At 33.3% G+C, this 14,847-nt stretch overlaps 1 protein-coding gene across 4 annotated transcripts in view; it reads left to right on the forward strand.

Moving 5' to 3' along the window:
• Positions 1 to 14,847, forward strand: part of LOC132703368 (protein FAM107B) — a 74,359-nt gene that overhangs the window by 21,669 nt on the left and 37,843 nt on the right. The window contains exon 1 of one of the 4 annotated variants that reach the window (XM_060672591.1): positions 8,856 to 8,993. The exons of the other annotated variants lie outside the window; for them this stretch is intronic. Within the exon in view, the coding sequence (XP_060528574.1) occupies positions 8,976 to 8,993 (18 nt within the window). The 5' untranslated portion in view covers positions 8,856 to 8,975. Of the gene's footprint in view, positions 1 to 8,855; positions 8,994 to 14,847 lie in introns of those variants that run through there. 4 annotated transcript variants of the gene reach the window in all.

Below are 14,847 nucleotides of genomic sequence, written 5' to 3' on the forward strand. Positions count from 1 at the left end.
CAATAATTAAAATCTAATAACACAATTTAATTTGTCTATTACTGTATAATGTTCTAAATGTTCTTTAAATCTTAGTTCGCTTTCTAAACAAATAACCAAGTTCTTAGCATTATTAACGATGTTCAGCATTATATTAATGAAGATTTGATAGGGTTTAACTTAAGATTATGGCTCTTGGAGAGTGATTTGTTTTGTTGTGCCTCCAAAAGATTTTTATCAGCAAAACGATAATATATTTGTGTATTGTCGGCAAACGACAATACACAAATATATATACAACGACGACGAATGTTACAGAAATTTCACGAAGAATGTCCGAAGTATACACAAACATTTCTCCTATTTATACATGTAATTATATAACAAAATCGCAAAATAAGGACGAATTTGAATTTTTTTATGGATTTATCTCCAAATATCGAAATTTTTGGGATAGTATTATATTCCAAATAGATCTGTTTCTACGCCCATAAAGTATGACTAACCCTTCGAAAAATACCCTACGTGTACCAGTCATATTTATAATAGAATCTCCTAATGGTTCTTAAGGAGTGTCATAAATAATGGATATGACAATTTGCGATATATTTTCCATCACCAGTACTTAATATTTGTGTATGGGTATTTATTTACATGAATTTTCATTAAAAATGTATAATTAGACCAAGGATTTTGTATTATTTTACCATAGTCTACATCCATCTTAGCATTAATTTTGATTGATTTATTTTTTGTTTTTTTTTTTTGCGTCCGTACATCACGCGGCCTAGATATTTTTCTGCTTAAAAAGCACTGGCGTGCATAATATTATTCCAAAAAATATCCGGTTCGCATCCTACACGGAAGCCACTGGTTGAACAATTTAAAAACTGGTCTTAATCGACATGTTTTGTGCGGCTCATTTTTCCACGGATCGACGTTAGCCGATGGTAAAATTCTACGTGTTATACAGCGGCGTAACTGGATTTTATGCAGATTTATTTCCGCTTTGTTTGTTAACGTACAACCGAATAGGTAAACGACATTGTTATAAATTTTATCGCCGACCTTATAAACCAAAACATCCGGCACGTTAATCTGGTCGCTGCTCGGCAACGTGTGAAAATTGGGTCCAAAAATGACTTAAACACTCTCACTTTTCAGATTACACGTAAAGAGAGTTCAGCGACCCCACGTTTTACACTTAAGGAGATAGGATTTCTTCCAGTGTGCAGATTAACGTGGTTATACACGCGCTTACAGATTACGTGTGCTAATCACATCGGAATACGTTTCAATAATTTTGGCTAAAATAGAAATTTCTCTGTTAAATCGAACCAATGTGTTTTTTGGTGGCAGTTTGGTCCTATATTTAATTCGTTTAATTTCGATACTATTTTCAGGGTAAGTAACGAAAAAATATGTAATATTTGTACAGGAAAAAGGTGATATTAAGTTTTTCCGTCCCGGCTTTTACAGGTTACGAGCGAAGGTTGATTTTCCCTCCCTGCTAAATTTCAAGTCGATGGCTTCAATATTTCGAGCACCCTGTGTGATATGTAAAATCTTAAATACAAAGGTTTCAGCTCTAAGTACTGCCTAAAGCACCATGTGAAAAAAATACCAATTGAAAAACTTGTTATTCACTTATCGATGATTTTCATTCTAAGGGTAACTCAATTTTCAGTTTTTTTTTTTTTTGCAAATAACCGGCGCACGTGATACATTTTTCATAAATTATTTAAAACAATCCCAGAATCTTTCGCGTCTTATCGTTTAATAACAGTAAAATTCTAGGAAGGTATCACTAATATCACTTTCGTCATATTTTTTAATTTATTGTTATTTATTAAACTTATAGAACGGATTAGGCAATGATGTGTGGAAAAAATCAATTTTGATAGCCTGGTTAGTTTTGAAACTTTTTCGTCTTTTGTATTTTTGTCATAAGACTTACTATTTAAAAATAAAAAAATAAAAGGTAAAAAAGTGTAGTGAAAAAATTTGACAAAAGTGTGGTGTGATCCTGCCATTAAAAGATTATTGTCCTTTACATTTTTATAAATTAAAAGATTCTTAAAATATTTGATATTTGATACCGGAATAATTTTTTGTATTACATTGAAATATTTCTTACAATATAATAAATATTATGTAACAAGTTTGATAAGCGCCATAGTTTCTGGTTTTGGGTACATTTTTGCAAAACAACACGAATCCATTCACTGAGTGACGTGTTGTGACTTGCTGCTAAAACTGACATACGTCAAAACACCATCTCTAAAATGTACCGAAAGCATCCGATTGCTTCCAAACCCGTGATTAAAGTATTGGAAATGCCCGAAGTGGCTAGCGAGCACAGGTAACGATGGAGGAAAAAAATATATTGACACCGTATAAATTTTTGAAGATGGCAAAAAAAAACTTCGGAAAATGCCCAGTGGACTATCATATTTTGAGGGCTACATACATATTTGAAAAAGAACTTACGTGGACGGCGGTTTAACGACGAAGTTGAGTTAAAAGAGGCTGTTTTAGCTCATTTTGCAGACAACCCGAAAGAATATTTTTTTAAAGGGATTGAGTGGTATTAGTAAATTTTGAAAAAGATAATGTTATCAATTGATTTTATAGCTGCGACAAATAGTTAGGTAATTTGAGAATTGCATATTGTATGGTATCGTTGAATTATTAATTGGATTATAATTTTTTTTGATAATCGCAAATAATATTTTGTTACTGTAAGATTTTTATATTTTAAATTTATTTATTAAAAAGCTTTTATTACGCTTTTCTTTTCTTTTATTTATATTTGTTCAAATAGGTAAAAAATTGTAGAATTTCTGAAGAACGGGTTTAGTTATAAAGAAATAGTTCTGGCTTTATTTAAAATAACATTAATGTTCAGAGTTCATTTCGATGCATATTTTATATCCGCATATATTGGGTTTTTCGTTTGCATTTTTTCTCTCCTTAGTTATAGTTGCCGCCCATTCATTAATCCAATTTCAGCAAACACACTAGGTTAACGGATGTCGGAGATGTAACAGCAGGAGAAAGAAAACTTTAAAAAAATAGCGAATAAACATGGCTATAATACTACGATATAAAGTAATTTCGTTTTTTGTCAAGACTTGGTTATTTTTATAGACATTTTTTTATCGCCAAAATGTGTCTCAGAGCTAAATTGGACGTGTTGTGCTCACTTTCATTTAAACAACATTATTACAATAATCGGAGAACAATGTAACGCTAATTGGATAAGAATGCTGCAAGTCAGTGTTATTTTTTTCGTACGTATATATATGCGCTAATACGTTAATAATAAAGATAACAATAATAATTTTCGCTTTCTTTTTTATGGTACGCGAGTTTTTTTTTACGTAGCATCCGCGAAATCATTTAACGTCGTTATTGTCGCCCGAATACAACGAACCAACTAGTGCAATTATTTTTACTCGTACGTGAAAGTCTACGGGATGTGTCGCGTTTTATATTTTAGACATATACAAGGTGGCTCATAAAATACAATAAGCGGTCAGGCGTCTAGGCAATAGGAATTTCGAAAGCTGTCCGATGTTTCCGATGTTTCCGATATATTTTCTTCACTTTGTTAAATTAAAATTGTCATTTACTTTCCTCCTTTCGTTTTCTTCTCCTCTCTTGACATCTCTCTTGCTAAGGATTTAATTTCATATTATACTAATAGAGAGACACTGATGTTTGCTGATAATCAAGACTACTAAGACCAAGGCGGCAGATTGTGATGGTAATAATATTTCTACAATCAATTTATGTATTCCCCATATTTTGCCTCACATCAGGCATGTTATATATCGGAGGAAAAAGCACTCGTCATACCATTATTAAGACTAGTACATCTAGCAACCCGAAAATCTTGGAAAGCTACAGATGTATTAAATGATGCGTGGTGAGTTCAAAAAGTATGGAGTTTTTTTGTAATTGGGCAGGCTACGTACATTCGTTCTCCGATATTTTTTTTGTTATGATGTTCATCATGCCCCTAACAACGGTTTCAGCCATTTTGCACGTTTACTTTTTTTTTGTGAGACAGAATCGTTAGACGTGTTTTGTCTGCTTCGCGATTTTCTGCTGTCAAAATTTTGCGTATAAAATGGAATACAGTGCTGCAAAACACTTTAAATGTTGACAAAGACATATGCTGAATATACTTTGAGCAAAAAAAAAAAGTTTATAAGTGGTACAAGTTGTTCCAAGATGAAAAATCGTCGAATCACTATTAGAGAAGTGGGTGACGGCGTCAGCATTTTTTTTCGAAATTTTGGGCATGAAACGTGTAGCAGCAAAATTTGTTTCGGAACTGCTTAATTTTGAACAAAAGGACCGTTGAAGGCGCATCGCTCAAGAACGGTTGAACGACGTCAATGATGATTGTGATATATATGCTCTTTGATTGTTTCGTAGTTCAATAAAGAGTATTACCTTGAAGTTATGAAGAAGCATTACGAAGAATTGTGGGGAAACAATTCATGCCATTGCATCACGATAAAGTACCTGTTCACTTATCGTTGCTTGTGTCTAACTTTTTGGCCAAAAACAGAACCACAATCATGCCTCAGCCACCATATTCAGCGGATATGGCCCCCTGCGACTTTTTCCTGTTTCCAAAACTCAAGAAACCCTCGACGGGCAGGAGGTTTTGAACGATTGAAGATATTGAAGAAAAAATCGCTGCGAGAACTCAAGGCTATACCAGAGAGTGCTTACCAGAACTGCTTCGAGGATTGGGAAAAACGTTGCCGCAAGGGGACAACATTAATTTTGGCGAATAAAGAAATATTTTTTGATAAAATTTAAAATTCGCCTTATTTTTTGAATACAGCTCGTATATTTACAGTTACGGATGAAGGAAAGCTGACACTAGCAACCCTTTTCGACTACTCGAAAAGCTTTGGAATCTCTTATCTTTATTAAAATAAGCTATCGTGAAGTACGTAATGCTAATATGCGTTTCATGTAGTTTACCAAATTAAATAAAACACTTAGGCAAACTCAAACGTTTTAAAACTTTTTCAAAAACTACTGGATGCACAAACTAAAGAAATTTCTAGGTAACTGGGTGCTGAATGAAATGAAATATTATTGTTATCTTGTGTTTGATTTTCGCTGTTTGATATAAGTTAACTTTTAAAATGGAGATTTAAGTACTTTTTTCTCTCTCTTTTTTCTATGATTAGATAGAATAATTTACTAATATTTGGTAGACTGAAACTCGCATTTTTGTTAAAATTTTATTGTTTATAATTCAAATAAAGACCTTTATTATTGTTATTGTTATTATAATAATAATTATTATTATTTTCATTATTATCATCATTATCATGATTATTATTATTGTTATTATATTTTCTCTAAAAAAATTTTTCTATCCTAGTACCATGGTTAAAATCGTGCAATACATTTATTTTTTACGAAAGTGTTCTAGCAATTTTCTCTCTTTAAAAAACGTATACGTTATTACAAATTTTACCTATTGTCCCACTACACCACATGGTTAAATTGATTCATGTTCCGTATCCTAGCTTTCACATCGCTTGAAACCTTTTATAGTATAAAACACAATATGCGGTCTGTTCATTTTTATTTATTGCTGGGTCTCTATCGACCTCTATCTCTGCAATCTGACTGCGGGCATTTAACATGCGCGCAGAAACTTTTAGTACGCGAAGAACGATTTTCATAACTGCATGAAATATTTTGGGATCCTTATTCTTTCAGGAAAATGAAACCTTGTAACTTTCTTGCACCTTACAAAGTGATGGTCTGCGCAAATATGAAAATAATGTCTAATTGATATGCTGTGCTGGAAAAAGTTGTCATACTATTGTTTGTTTTTCGGGAAAAACGAAGTTGTGTAATAAATATTTTCTTGGAACTTACTAAAAACCTTTTTGAATCAAGCCAAACTACAAGAAAAAATCCTGCTACAGATATAACCCCAAAGGATGTAATGGCAAGAGTCGTAAAAAGAAAAAAGAAACAACATTAAGAGAAGCAAAAAAGAACGAAGAAAGAGATCAAGAGCAGTGAACATTTGATTGATCCTAGAAGATGTACCTTAAAAGAATACCTGTGATTTATGCACGATGAGACGCCACAAAAGTATAATTTTTATTTCTATTTCTATGTGTGATTATTATTATTATTATTATTATTATTATTATTACTTATTATTATTATTATTATTATTATTATTATTATTATTATTATTATTATTATTATTATTATTATCATATTTTTATTATCCAAAAAGCAATGAGTTCAGCAACTTAATCATGACAAATTAAAACCTTTTAAACTTTTTAAAACTTTTTTGTACAAATAAAACGAAAGAATAACGTACACTCATTGACATCAATCTAAACAATCAAGAAATATTGTCTGCCCTCATACAAGCCAAATCATTAGAATAAAAAATCGTTTTTATTATCAAAAACAAATGGTGCTAGAATGTTGCGAACTTGTGCCAAAGACAAGACACGCTAGCAAAGCAAGTCACCAATCATCAGGTCACCAAAGAGAGGAAGAAAGGAAACGAGATCAACAGAATAAAAGCTTGTTTCACTTAAAAAAAGAAATACCTACATGAAAGAGGATTTCATGAAGACCTGGGTGCTGAAGTTTTTGAAGCCTACTTCCAGCAAGTCTGATTCCTCCACTTAATTGAGGGTATGGACTTTTTGTACCCCCGTGGTCATTTCTAATGAAAAACCGCCGAAGTAAGTGCACCTTATTATAGACGACAAAAATGATAACTAACTGGTGCAAAAGCCACGATTCGAGTAAAAGTTTACGTTCCATTAGAACGTAATGTCTTATTCTTCGGGCTGATAAACCGACCGTGCAAAATCGGCGACCGGTCTATCTGTTGAAAATATAGTTACGCCGGCACGTTACGACCGACAAAAGGTACAAAAAGGCACCGTCGTCTGGCCCCCGCCCGTTGCATTTTTGCAGTTTTGTTTCGCGACGTGGACAAATTACGATCATTTGAGCATCCACGAGAGCGGAACCGACATATGCTAACCACCGTCTTCTTTGTTTTTCTTCGTCACGTGAAACCGTGGCTACGCGCGTTCGTTAAGGACGCCTGGAGGCCGGAGTTTCATTCCGATTCCGCTACGAGTGATTATCGATGACACCACGTGATATTTGTTTATAACGTGAGTTAGCGATGGGTCTATCCATAACTGCAGCTCAACATAGCTATTATTTAGTTTGTTGACAGTTTCTAGCTCCTTGCTTCTAATTTGGTTCCGCCCAGCACTCTCAATAGGTCTTCACATGGGCATAACACGTGTGTGACTTAGATGGTAACTTAAGCCTGTCTCCATAGCTATACAGCTTTATCTTGGTTCGTCTCTCTGATTAGACTTCACAACTTCGATAGTGGTTTCTTGGTGTAACTCCTTGCTTCTGGTTTGGTTGCTCCCAGCAAATTGGCATAGAACATGTATGGATTGCCCTTTGTAAAAACTGCATTCAGTGTTTTCTTCTACGCTCATTAGGCATGGATGGAACTTTGCCTCTCTCCGTAGCTATTGAGCTTTATCTAGGTTCGTCTTTCTGGTTCTTGGTGTAGCTCGTTGCCTGTAGTTTGGTTGCTTCCAATAGATAAAAGCGTACTCTCGATAGGCCTTCAGATTGCCACAGCACGTGTGTGACTCAGATTGCCCTTCACTCTGATTAGACTTCACAACTTCGATAGTGGTTCCTTGGTGTAACACCTTGCTTCTGGTTTGGTTGCTACCATCAGATGAAAGCTCAATCCGGATAGGCCTTGACATTGGCACTGCATGTGTGTGATTCAGGTTGCCCCTTAAGCCTCACTCCATAGTTGTAGATCTTTGTCTAGGTTCGTCTCTCTGATTAGACTTCACAACTGCGATAGTGATTTCTTGGTGTAACTCTTGCTTCTGGGTTGGTTGCTACCAGTAGATGAAAGCTCAATTCGGATAGGCCTTGACATTGGCACAGCACGTGTGTGACTCATATTGCGCCTTGAGCCTCTCTCCATAGCTATAGGGCTTTATCAAGGTTCGTCTCTCTGATTAGACATCACAACTTCGATGGTGGTTTCTTGGTTCTGGTTTGGTTACTACTAGTAGATCAATACTCACTCCGGATGGGTCTTCACATTGGTACAGCACGTGTATTCCCCTTTCCTTTTTGCAAAAATTGCATTCATCAGATATAGACGGCCATTTGCCTCTCTCCATAGATATATTGATCTAGGTTCGTCTTTCTGGTCCTTGGTGTAACTAGTTGTCTCTAGTTTGGTTGCTTCCAACACATAACGTATGGCTAAGTCCTCCTCTTCTTGTGATATTGTTATAGTATCCTATAATCGAATCTAGATCTGATTCGCCATAAAACAGGGGTCTACCTGACAAAATATTCAGATATGATGGATGGCATAAGAGTAAAAGTTTCATCAGAAAACCCATAATATTTTAGCTTTAATATTAGAAGTTGTTTGATTCTATGGACAGTCTTCCAGGAATTAATTGTTTCTATGAAATGTAATGCAAATTTAAAATCCTACTATATAAAATTAAAAAAAAAAAGAAAACCATGGTTAATAGTAAATTCTGAGTGCGGATTTTCAGCCCGTCTTCGTATAAAACGCCGAGACAATTATTAGAATGCCGCGTGCAAAGGTAGTAAAACATGTGACGTAAACCCTTGAGTAAATTTTAAATAGCGAATTGTTAAAATGCTCACGTTACAATAAATAAAAGCAAATAGCGGCAGCTGGCGTCACGTCACGTGCACATTGTTGGAATTGCTGGTGGTGTTAACCTTCGGGTTCGCCGTAATATCAACAACACGCTGGCGCTAGTCGTTTCAACTGATAGGCCAATGCGAAGCTGGTAGCTTTAACGTGAGGAGTGCGTATTAAGGTGCGTCTAGACTTCCGTTTTAAAGTGCGTTGTACCGCGAAGTACCCAGCCATGTACATATACCCATACGTAAGTCCTTTTGATGTTTTATAATTTACATATTGATAATAAAGTGGGCTGGGATGGACCAGTGAGGGCAACGAGGTACGACATTAGGGAAAAACATTGCTACTGCTTTTAAAGCTAAGAGAAATGATTTTTGTTTAATGATGTTTGCCGTTACTGTTCAGGTAAAGTCTTTCCAAAAAGGCTGGACGCATTTTCATAAACCCGAAATCGTTAAGAAGTGAGTGACGCGATTTTAATTACGTAACTTGCCACCAGGTGGATTTTTTTTGACATAATCGCAAAAAAAAATCTGCAAACAGAATAAATGTAACGATATGACTTTTTACATCATTGGATATCCAAATATGGGTCTTACTATCCAGTTGAAACTGCATCCCAATAAATTTATTATAATCAAAAATATTAATTTTTACTCTGCGGGTTGTTATTAGTGTCCAATTACCCCTAGCAGCCAACCAATATTTAAAGTGAAAATAAACTGTTCTATTGATAATAATAATGACACTAATTAGTTTAGGACCGTCAAATTGGGAAAATTAGGTTTTGCGAGCTTGCGAGTTTTACCCACATTTAACCTGACCTTAATGCTTCTCTGTTTTAGACAGTATGCCGTGCAAGAACGTGTTTTCTCAAAAATTAATGCTGACAATTAATTGATTGCACCCGAATAAAACGAATTTGTATCTTCTTGGGTAATTTGGAGGCCTCACATATAAAGGAGAATTACAAAAAAAATTGTAAAAATTACAAAAAAATAGTGTAATATTCCAGAATTTATTTTGTAATCTATACTCTTACAAGTAAGAGTTCAAAATTTTTTATGAGTAATTCAAATACATACTTTTTAAAATCAAAATAAATATCTTGTATTTTACTGATTTTGTATTGAAAATTTTAGAAACATAACATTCATTTTTTTTTTGCCATGTAATATTTCTAAATATTTTAATTAAATTTATTTATTTATTTATTTTTATTGATATTTTCAGTTTTTAAAGAAAAAAAAAATAACCCAAAATTTACGATATCGGTCGTGAAAGCCAACGAAAGTATTTTTTAATTATGTATATAAGCAGCTAACATAGCATTTTGTTTGGATAACCACTCGTTATTTTCATTTAATGTCAAAATCAAATCATTTTACTACTTATTTAATAATTATTGGAAAGTAGCCTAGGGTAGTGTCTCAGGTAGGGCAAAAATAATACTATTGCAATCAAGTTCTACCATTTGAAATATACAAAAATCAACAAATACTTATAAACTATAAATCCCTATTTTTGGATATATTAAAGAACATATTAAAAAACAAAAAATATATTAGGCATACATTACAACTGTTTATAGGTGGTATGTACCCTCGTATGTACATAATATAAAAAATACATATTACTACATATACTTAAATCTTTATTTTACAATTTTACCATACTTTCTAATTTTTTTTCTGCGGGTATCATCTTGCAAAGATTTTCTTTTTAGACTAACGTTATATTTTGCTTTTAAATTTCTTAACTTCATACGAATTATCGTTCTCAGCTTACAAAAATCTCTCACTAAGCTGAATGGTAATTCTTTTTCTGTTTTAAATATTTTTTTTGCTAAGTTTTTTACAACCCCTTGCCCTTTTCGAAAGGAATCACCATGATGGGATTCAGAATAAAAGTTCCATTTTTTTTTTTTTTCAAAAAATGATCAGAAGGCTTTATAAGGCCCCCATATGATAACTGTTGTACCCAAGAGGGAATGCTGCAATGATGATCTGTGGTAATTTTATAAGTATAATCTCCTAAATTGGGGATATCTGTTTTGTGTTTGTCCTCTCTTCTACATCGAACTATCCACTCGTTCCGACTAGTTCGGGATGCTAGATCTTTCCCTTTGGGAAAGCGATGAAAACTACATTTTCGAAAGCTTGCTTTTTCATCAAGATAGTCGTTATTGCAGCATACATGGCATATCTCGTTCCAGGCATACCTAACTATTTTTTGATGTAACTTATCCCACTGAAAAAGGTAAAAGAAATGTATTTCTTACCTTTACTTATCGTATTATGTGTAATATTTTGCGCTTACCTCCTAACTAATAACACTGCTAATAAGCAGCACTAACACAAAACTTTTAAGTCTTTGTTTAAGGTTAAAAATAGTTTTTCTCAGTTCTCGCCACTCAAGCACATACGATTTTAAAGTATTTGTTAAAGCTTAAAAACACTGTTTTGGTTAGTTTAGAGGACTTCGCTTACGTCACAAGCGACCACGTGCGATCGGTAATTTTGGCGAACGTATGTCTTATGGGATTGGACAATCCTATTAGGTTTACGATTCTTGATAGCATTTCTGGCAGGTTTGGAGCATCGGATTTTCGGATTTTCCACCTACCTCTCTTTTACTCGGCGATTGTCAATTATTAATATAGAAATGACGCGTGACATTTCTTGTTGACAACACACTACTTTTTCTATGTGTCATTTCAAAGCCTGCTTCGCGTCAGTCGATAAAACTCAAGATACGTGACGAAAAACAAAACGTGTTCCAATATTTAGTTGCTATCATTCGCATATAATCAACGTGAAATATAAAAAATACAAACCGTGAAAATACATCATGCAGGAGCTTGTGGAAGTTTCTTTGAAAAATCATAAAAACTATTGTAAATTTTATGTTTACAATTAAAAAATGTAAATAAAAGAATTTCGGTAGTCTGGCATTTTATTCGCACTCTAGCCGGTTGTTAGGACATGTTAGGGCTCGTATGGCGTACTTATTTCCGCATTCTACGGATAAAACAAATTTTGCGTCGGCACACGTGTTCGAAGCGTATGAATAACAAACACCTCGAAGCGAGCGCATTTTCAATTATCTCGGTTTATTTTCACGCAATTCTGTTTTTCCATTAACCAACCGGAAAATATTTTCGCTTGGGGTTAAATTATTGCCAGAAAATTCTCCGAAAAATATATAATCGCACAAAACGAGATCCATCCCCGAGAAGAAATAAAGTAACGACCCAAAAATGAAGTAAGAATTGTTAAAAATACATGAAGGGCAATAAAGCTTCAAGAAAAGACGGAACGGCTGTGGAAATGATGAAAAATGGAGGAAAGTTAGTCATCAATGGTGTTGGAGTTGGTCAATTGACCACTTCTCAATAGATTAGCCAAATTCGATCAAATTTTTTAAAATAATATCTTGCCTCTACAATTGTTATCTATCACTCTTCATATGACAAGATTGCAACTTCATCTTGGCCATCTTGACAAAAACTAGAAATTGTCTACTGGTTAACAATTTAAAATATTAAATTTAATATAAGAAATATAGGAGAAAAAATTCAGAAATTTGGAGAATAACAGCCCAACATGTAACTAAAGAAGTGGAGGAAATGAGAGAATTTGATTTTGATGATATTTAATTATAACGTCAAAAGATCATTTATTTATTTGGTGATTAATTATTATAAGAATATATGTATTATCATGAAATACATATGTTAATTAAATATTGTTACACATAAATACATACAACTAGTGAACAAAACGATTTACTTGTAAAACTTTGTGTTTTACGACATTCTTATTACCACCAGTAACATGTCTACTTTTTCCTCATTGCTAAATTGCACCATTTTCACATAATAATTCTTAGTTTTTTTTAAACCGAACATATTTGGATATTTCTTGTGACAAAATGTGAAAATTTTTTGATACAGCAATAACAACTTACGTTTGTAATTGCACTTAAAACAACTTCGATAACAATGGTTGCCATAGTAACTAACATTCATGGCATACTTGTAAAAATAAGCGTTAATCACATTTTTTATTAATCAAGAAAAATTTTTAAATAATATGTACTTTTGTATGCGCGTATTTCCAAAGTCTCTGCAATCGAATAATTTTTCGACGCGTCGCGACGCCCAGCTTTTTGCAGGCGTCGAATTTTTTAAACTTTAGGAAATATCTACTTGACCCCACACTTTACAACTTTTTACATAAATTAAATATTTCTTTTCGTTTTGGAGTTATTGGCGTGCGGAGTTTTAAGTGAAAAAAATATATATGTATATATATATATATATATATATATATATATATATATATATATATATATATATATATATATATATATATATATATATATATACAATTTCTTGGCAGTGGTAGAAACATGAGCGGATACTAATAATGTGTATATAATGTATGTTGTATATTGTATATATGTATATTGTTTGGGTCCAAAAGCTCTGAGTTTTTTAGAAAAAACTTTTTTTCTTTAATTGAACTGAACTTATAGACGGCTGAAGACATTTGAATGAAAAGAATTTGTTTTTTTATAACGCATTGAATGAAAAAAACGGTGTATAAAATAGTGTCTATGTAGTAGTACCTATATATTTTGTTGAGTTCAAGCTTAGCTTTTTCATCGTTCTGAAGAGTGTGTTAGGGTGTTAGATGGTTACGAAAAGTATCTTAATTCTGTGTGACGTCTTAAAGTGACTTTCCGCACGCTCCACTCCTATAATAGTCTGTCGAGAAAATCAGTTTTGATTAGTTAAAAACTAACGGTGTCAAATTTTCAAATAAACGGAACATCGACTTTACGACACGCGCCTGAAAAGCGGAAATGGCGTTTATGTGGTTGTCTTCTCTCTCGGTTCGATTGTGATTTTTATTGTTGTTAAACGACGCGTTTCCAACTACAATAACATTGTTGCGATGCAAACGTATTACGCCGGACTGACACGAGAGCAGATTGTTTAAAATCATTCAATCTAGGACGCTTCAGTTTTTAGTTGCTTTTAATACTTAGATCCGTTGCGACTTCCTCCATAGTTCAATCAGTCTGATTATTTCGCTACTTCAAATAATGCAAAATACGTCGTATATATATACCGGGTTAGTAAAAAGTACCGCAACAGCAACGTTGTCAGATTTACCCCATCTTTACGTTACACGTTATAATTTTGTTGTTTTATATGGCGCTCCATTAATTTTTGTTGCATTTCTATTATATTTCTATTAACTACGGAGCCACGGGAACACCGCTTTTTTGATAAATAGTTCCGGAACGATTAAACATCTCCATAACTGATACGATAAAATTCAATACCTGAGGATTTTTGAATTTTGCAAAATTTAAAACATGGGCAGATGTTTTTGTTTATTTATTATTTATTTATTTAGGCACTGTTCAACAGGATAAACGCAACTACAGAACAGGCACATAAGTAACAAATTAAAAAAAGTCCAAAGGACAGAACATGCTAATACAACGTAAAATAAAATAAAACAAAAGAAGAAGAAGAAGAAGAAAATATATCAAGCTGGAAACTTACCGAGTTGCACAGATCACATATTCTGTGCAATTTAGAATATTTTAAAATAATCGCACGCGGCGTAGAAAGGTAAAAGGTTTGATCGACTCATGAGGTAAAGTCTGTTCATAGATATAAGAAAGTGACTAACTGATACGAATTAAGGAAAGACCCGGGCAAGCTGTAGGAATGAAATGTGGCCGAACAGGTCCGTACTTTGCTTAGAATTTAATTATTTGGGGTTTTGTTAGGAAAGATACTAAACATTTATTTATTTATGTATGTATTTAATTTTTAAAATAAAATCTAAAATAAAATTACAAATTATTTTTATTACCTACTTAAATTACTTAAAATTATTCACATAATATATCAGTATCACTATCGCTATCATCGCCTGTTCTAATTATTTGCAATATGGATATACGATTGTTCTGCTTTTTCTATATGTTTCCGAAAACATCCGATTGCTCCCAAATCCGTCCGGTAAAATCCCGGAAATGTCCGAAGTGACTCGGATCCGTGGGAAACGAAACTG

Source organism: Cylas formicarius, unplaced genomic scaffold (genome assembly GCF_029955315.1).
Source record: "Cylas formicarius isolate icCylForm1 unplaced genomic scaffold, icCylForm1.1 PGA_scaffold_6__28_contigs__length_40554024, whole genome shotgun sequence".
Classification (NCBI taxonomy): Eukaryota; Metazoa; Arthropoda; class Insecta; order Coleoptera; family Brentidae; genus Cylas; species Cylas formicarius.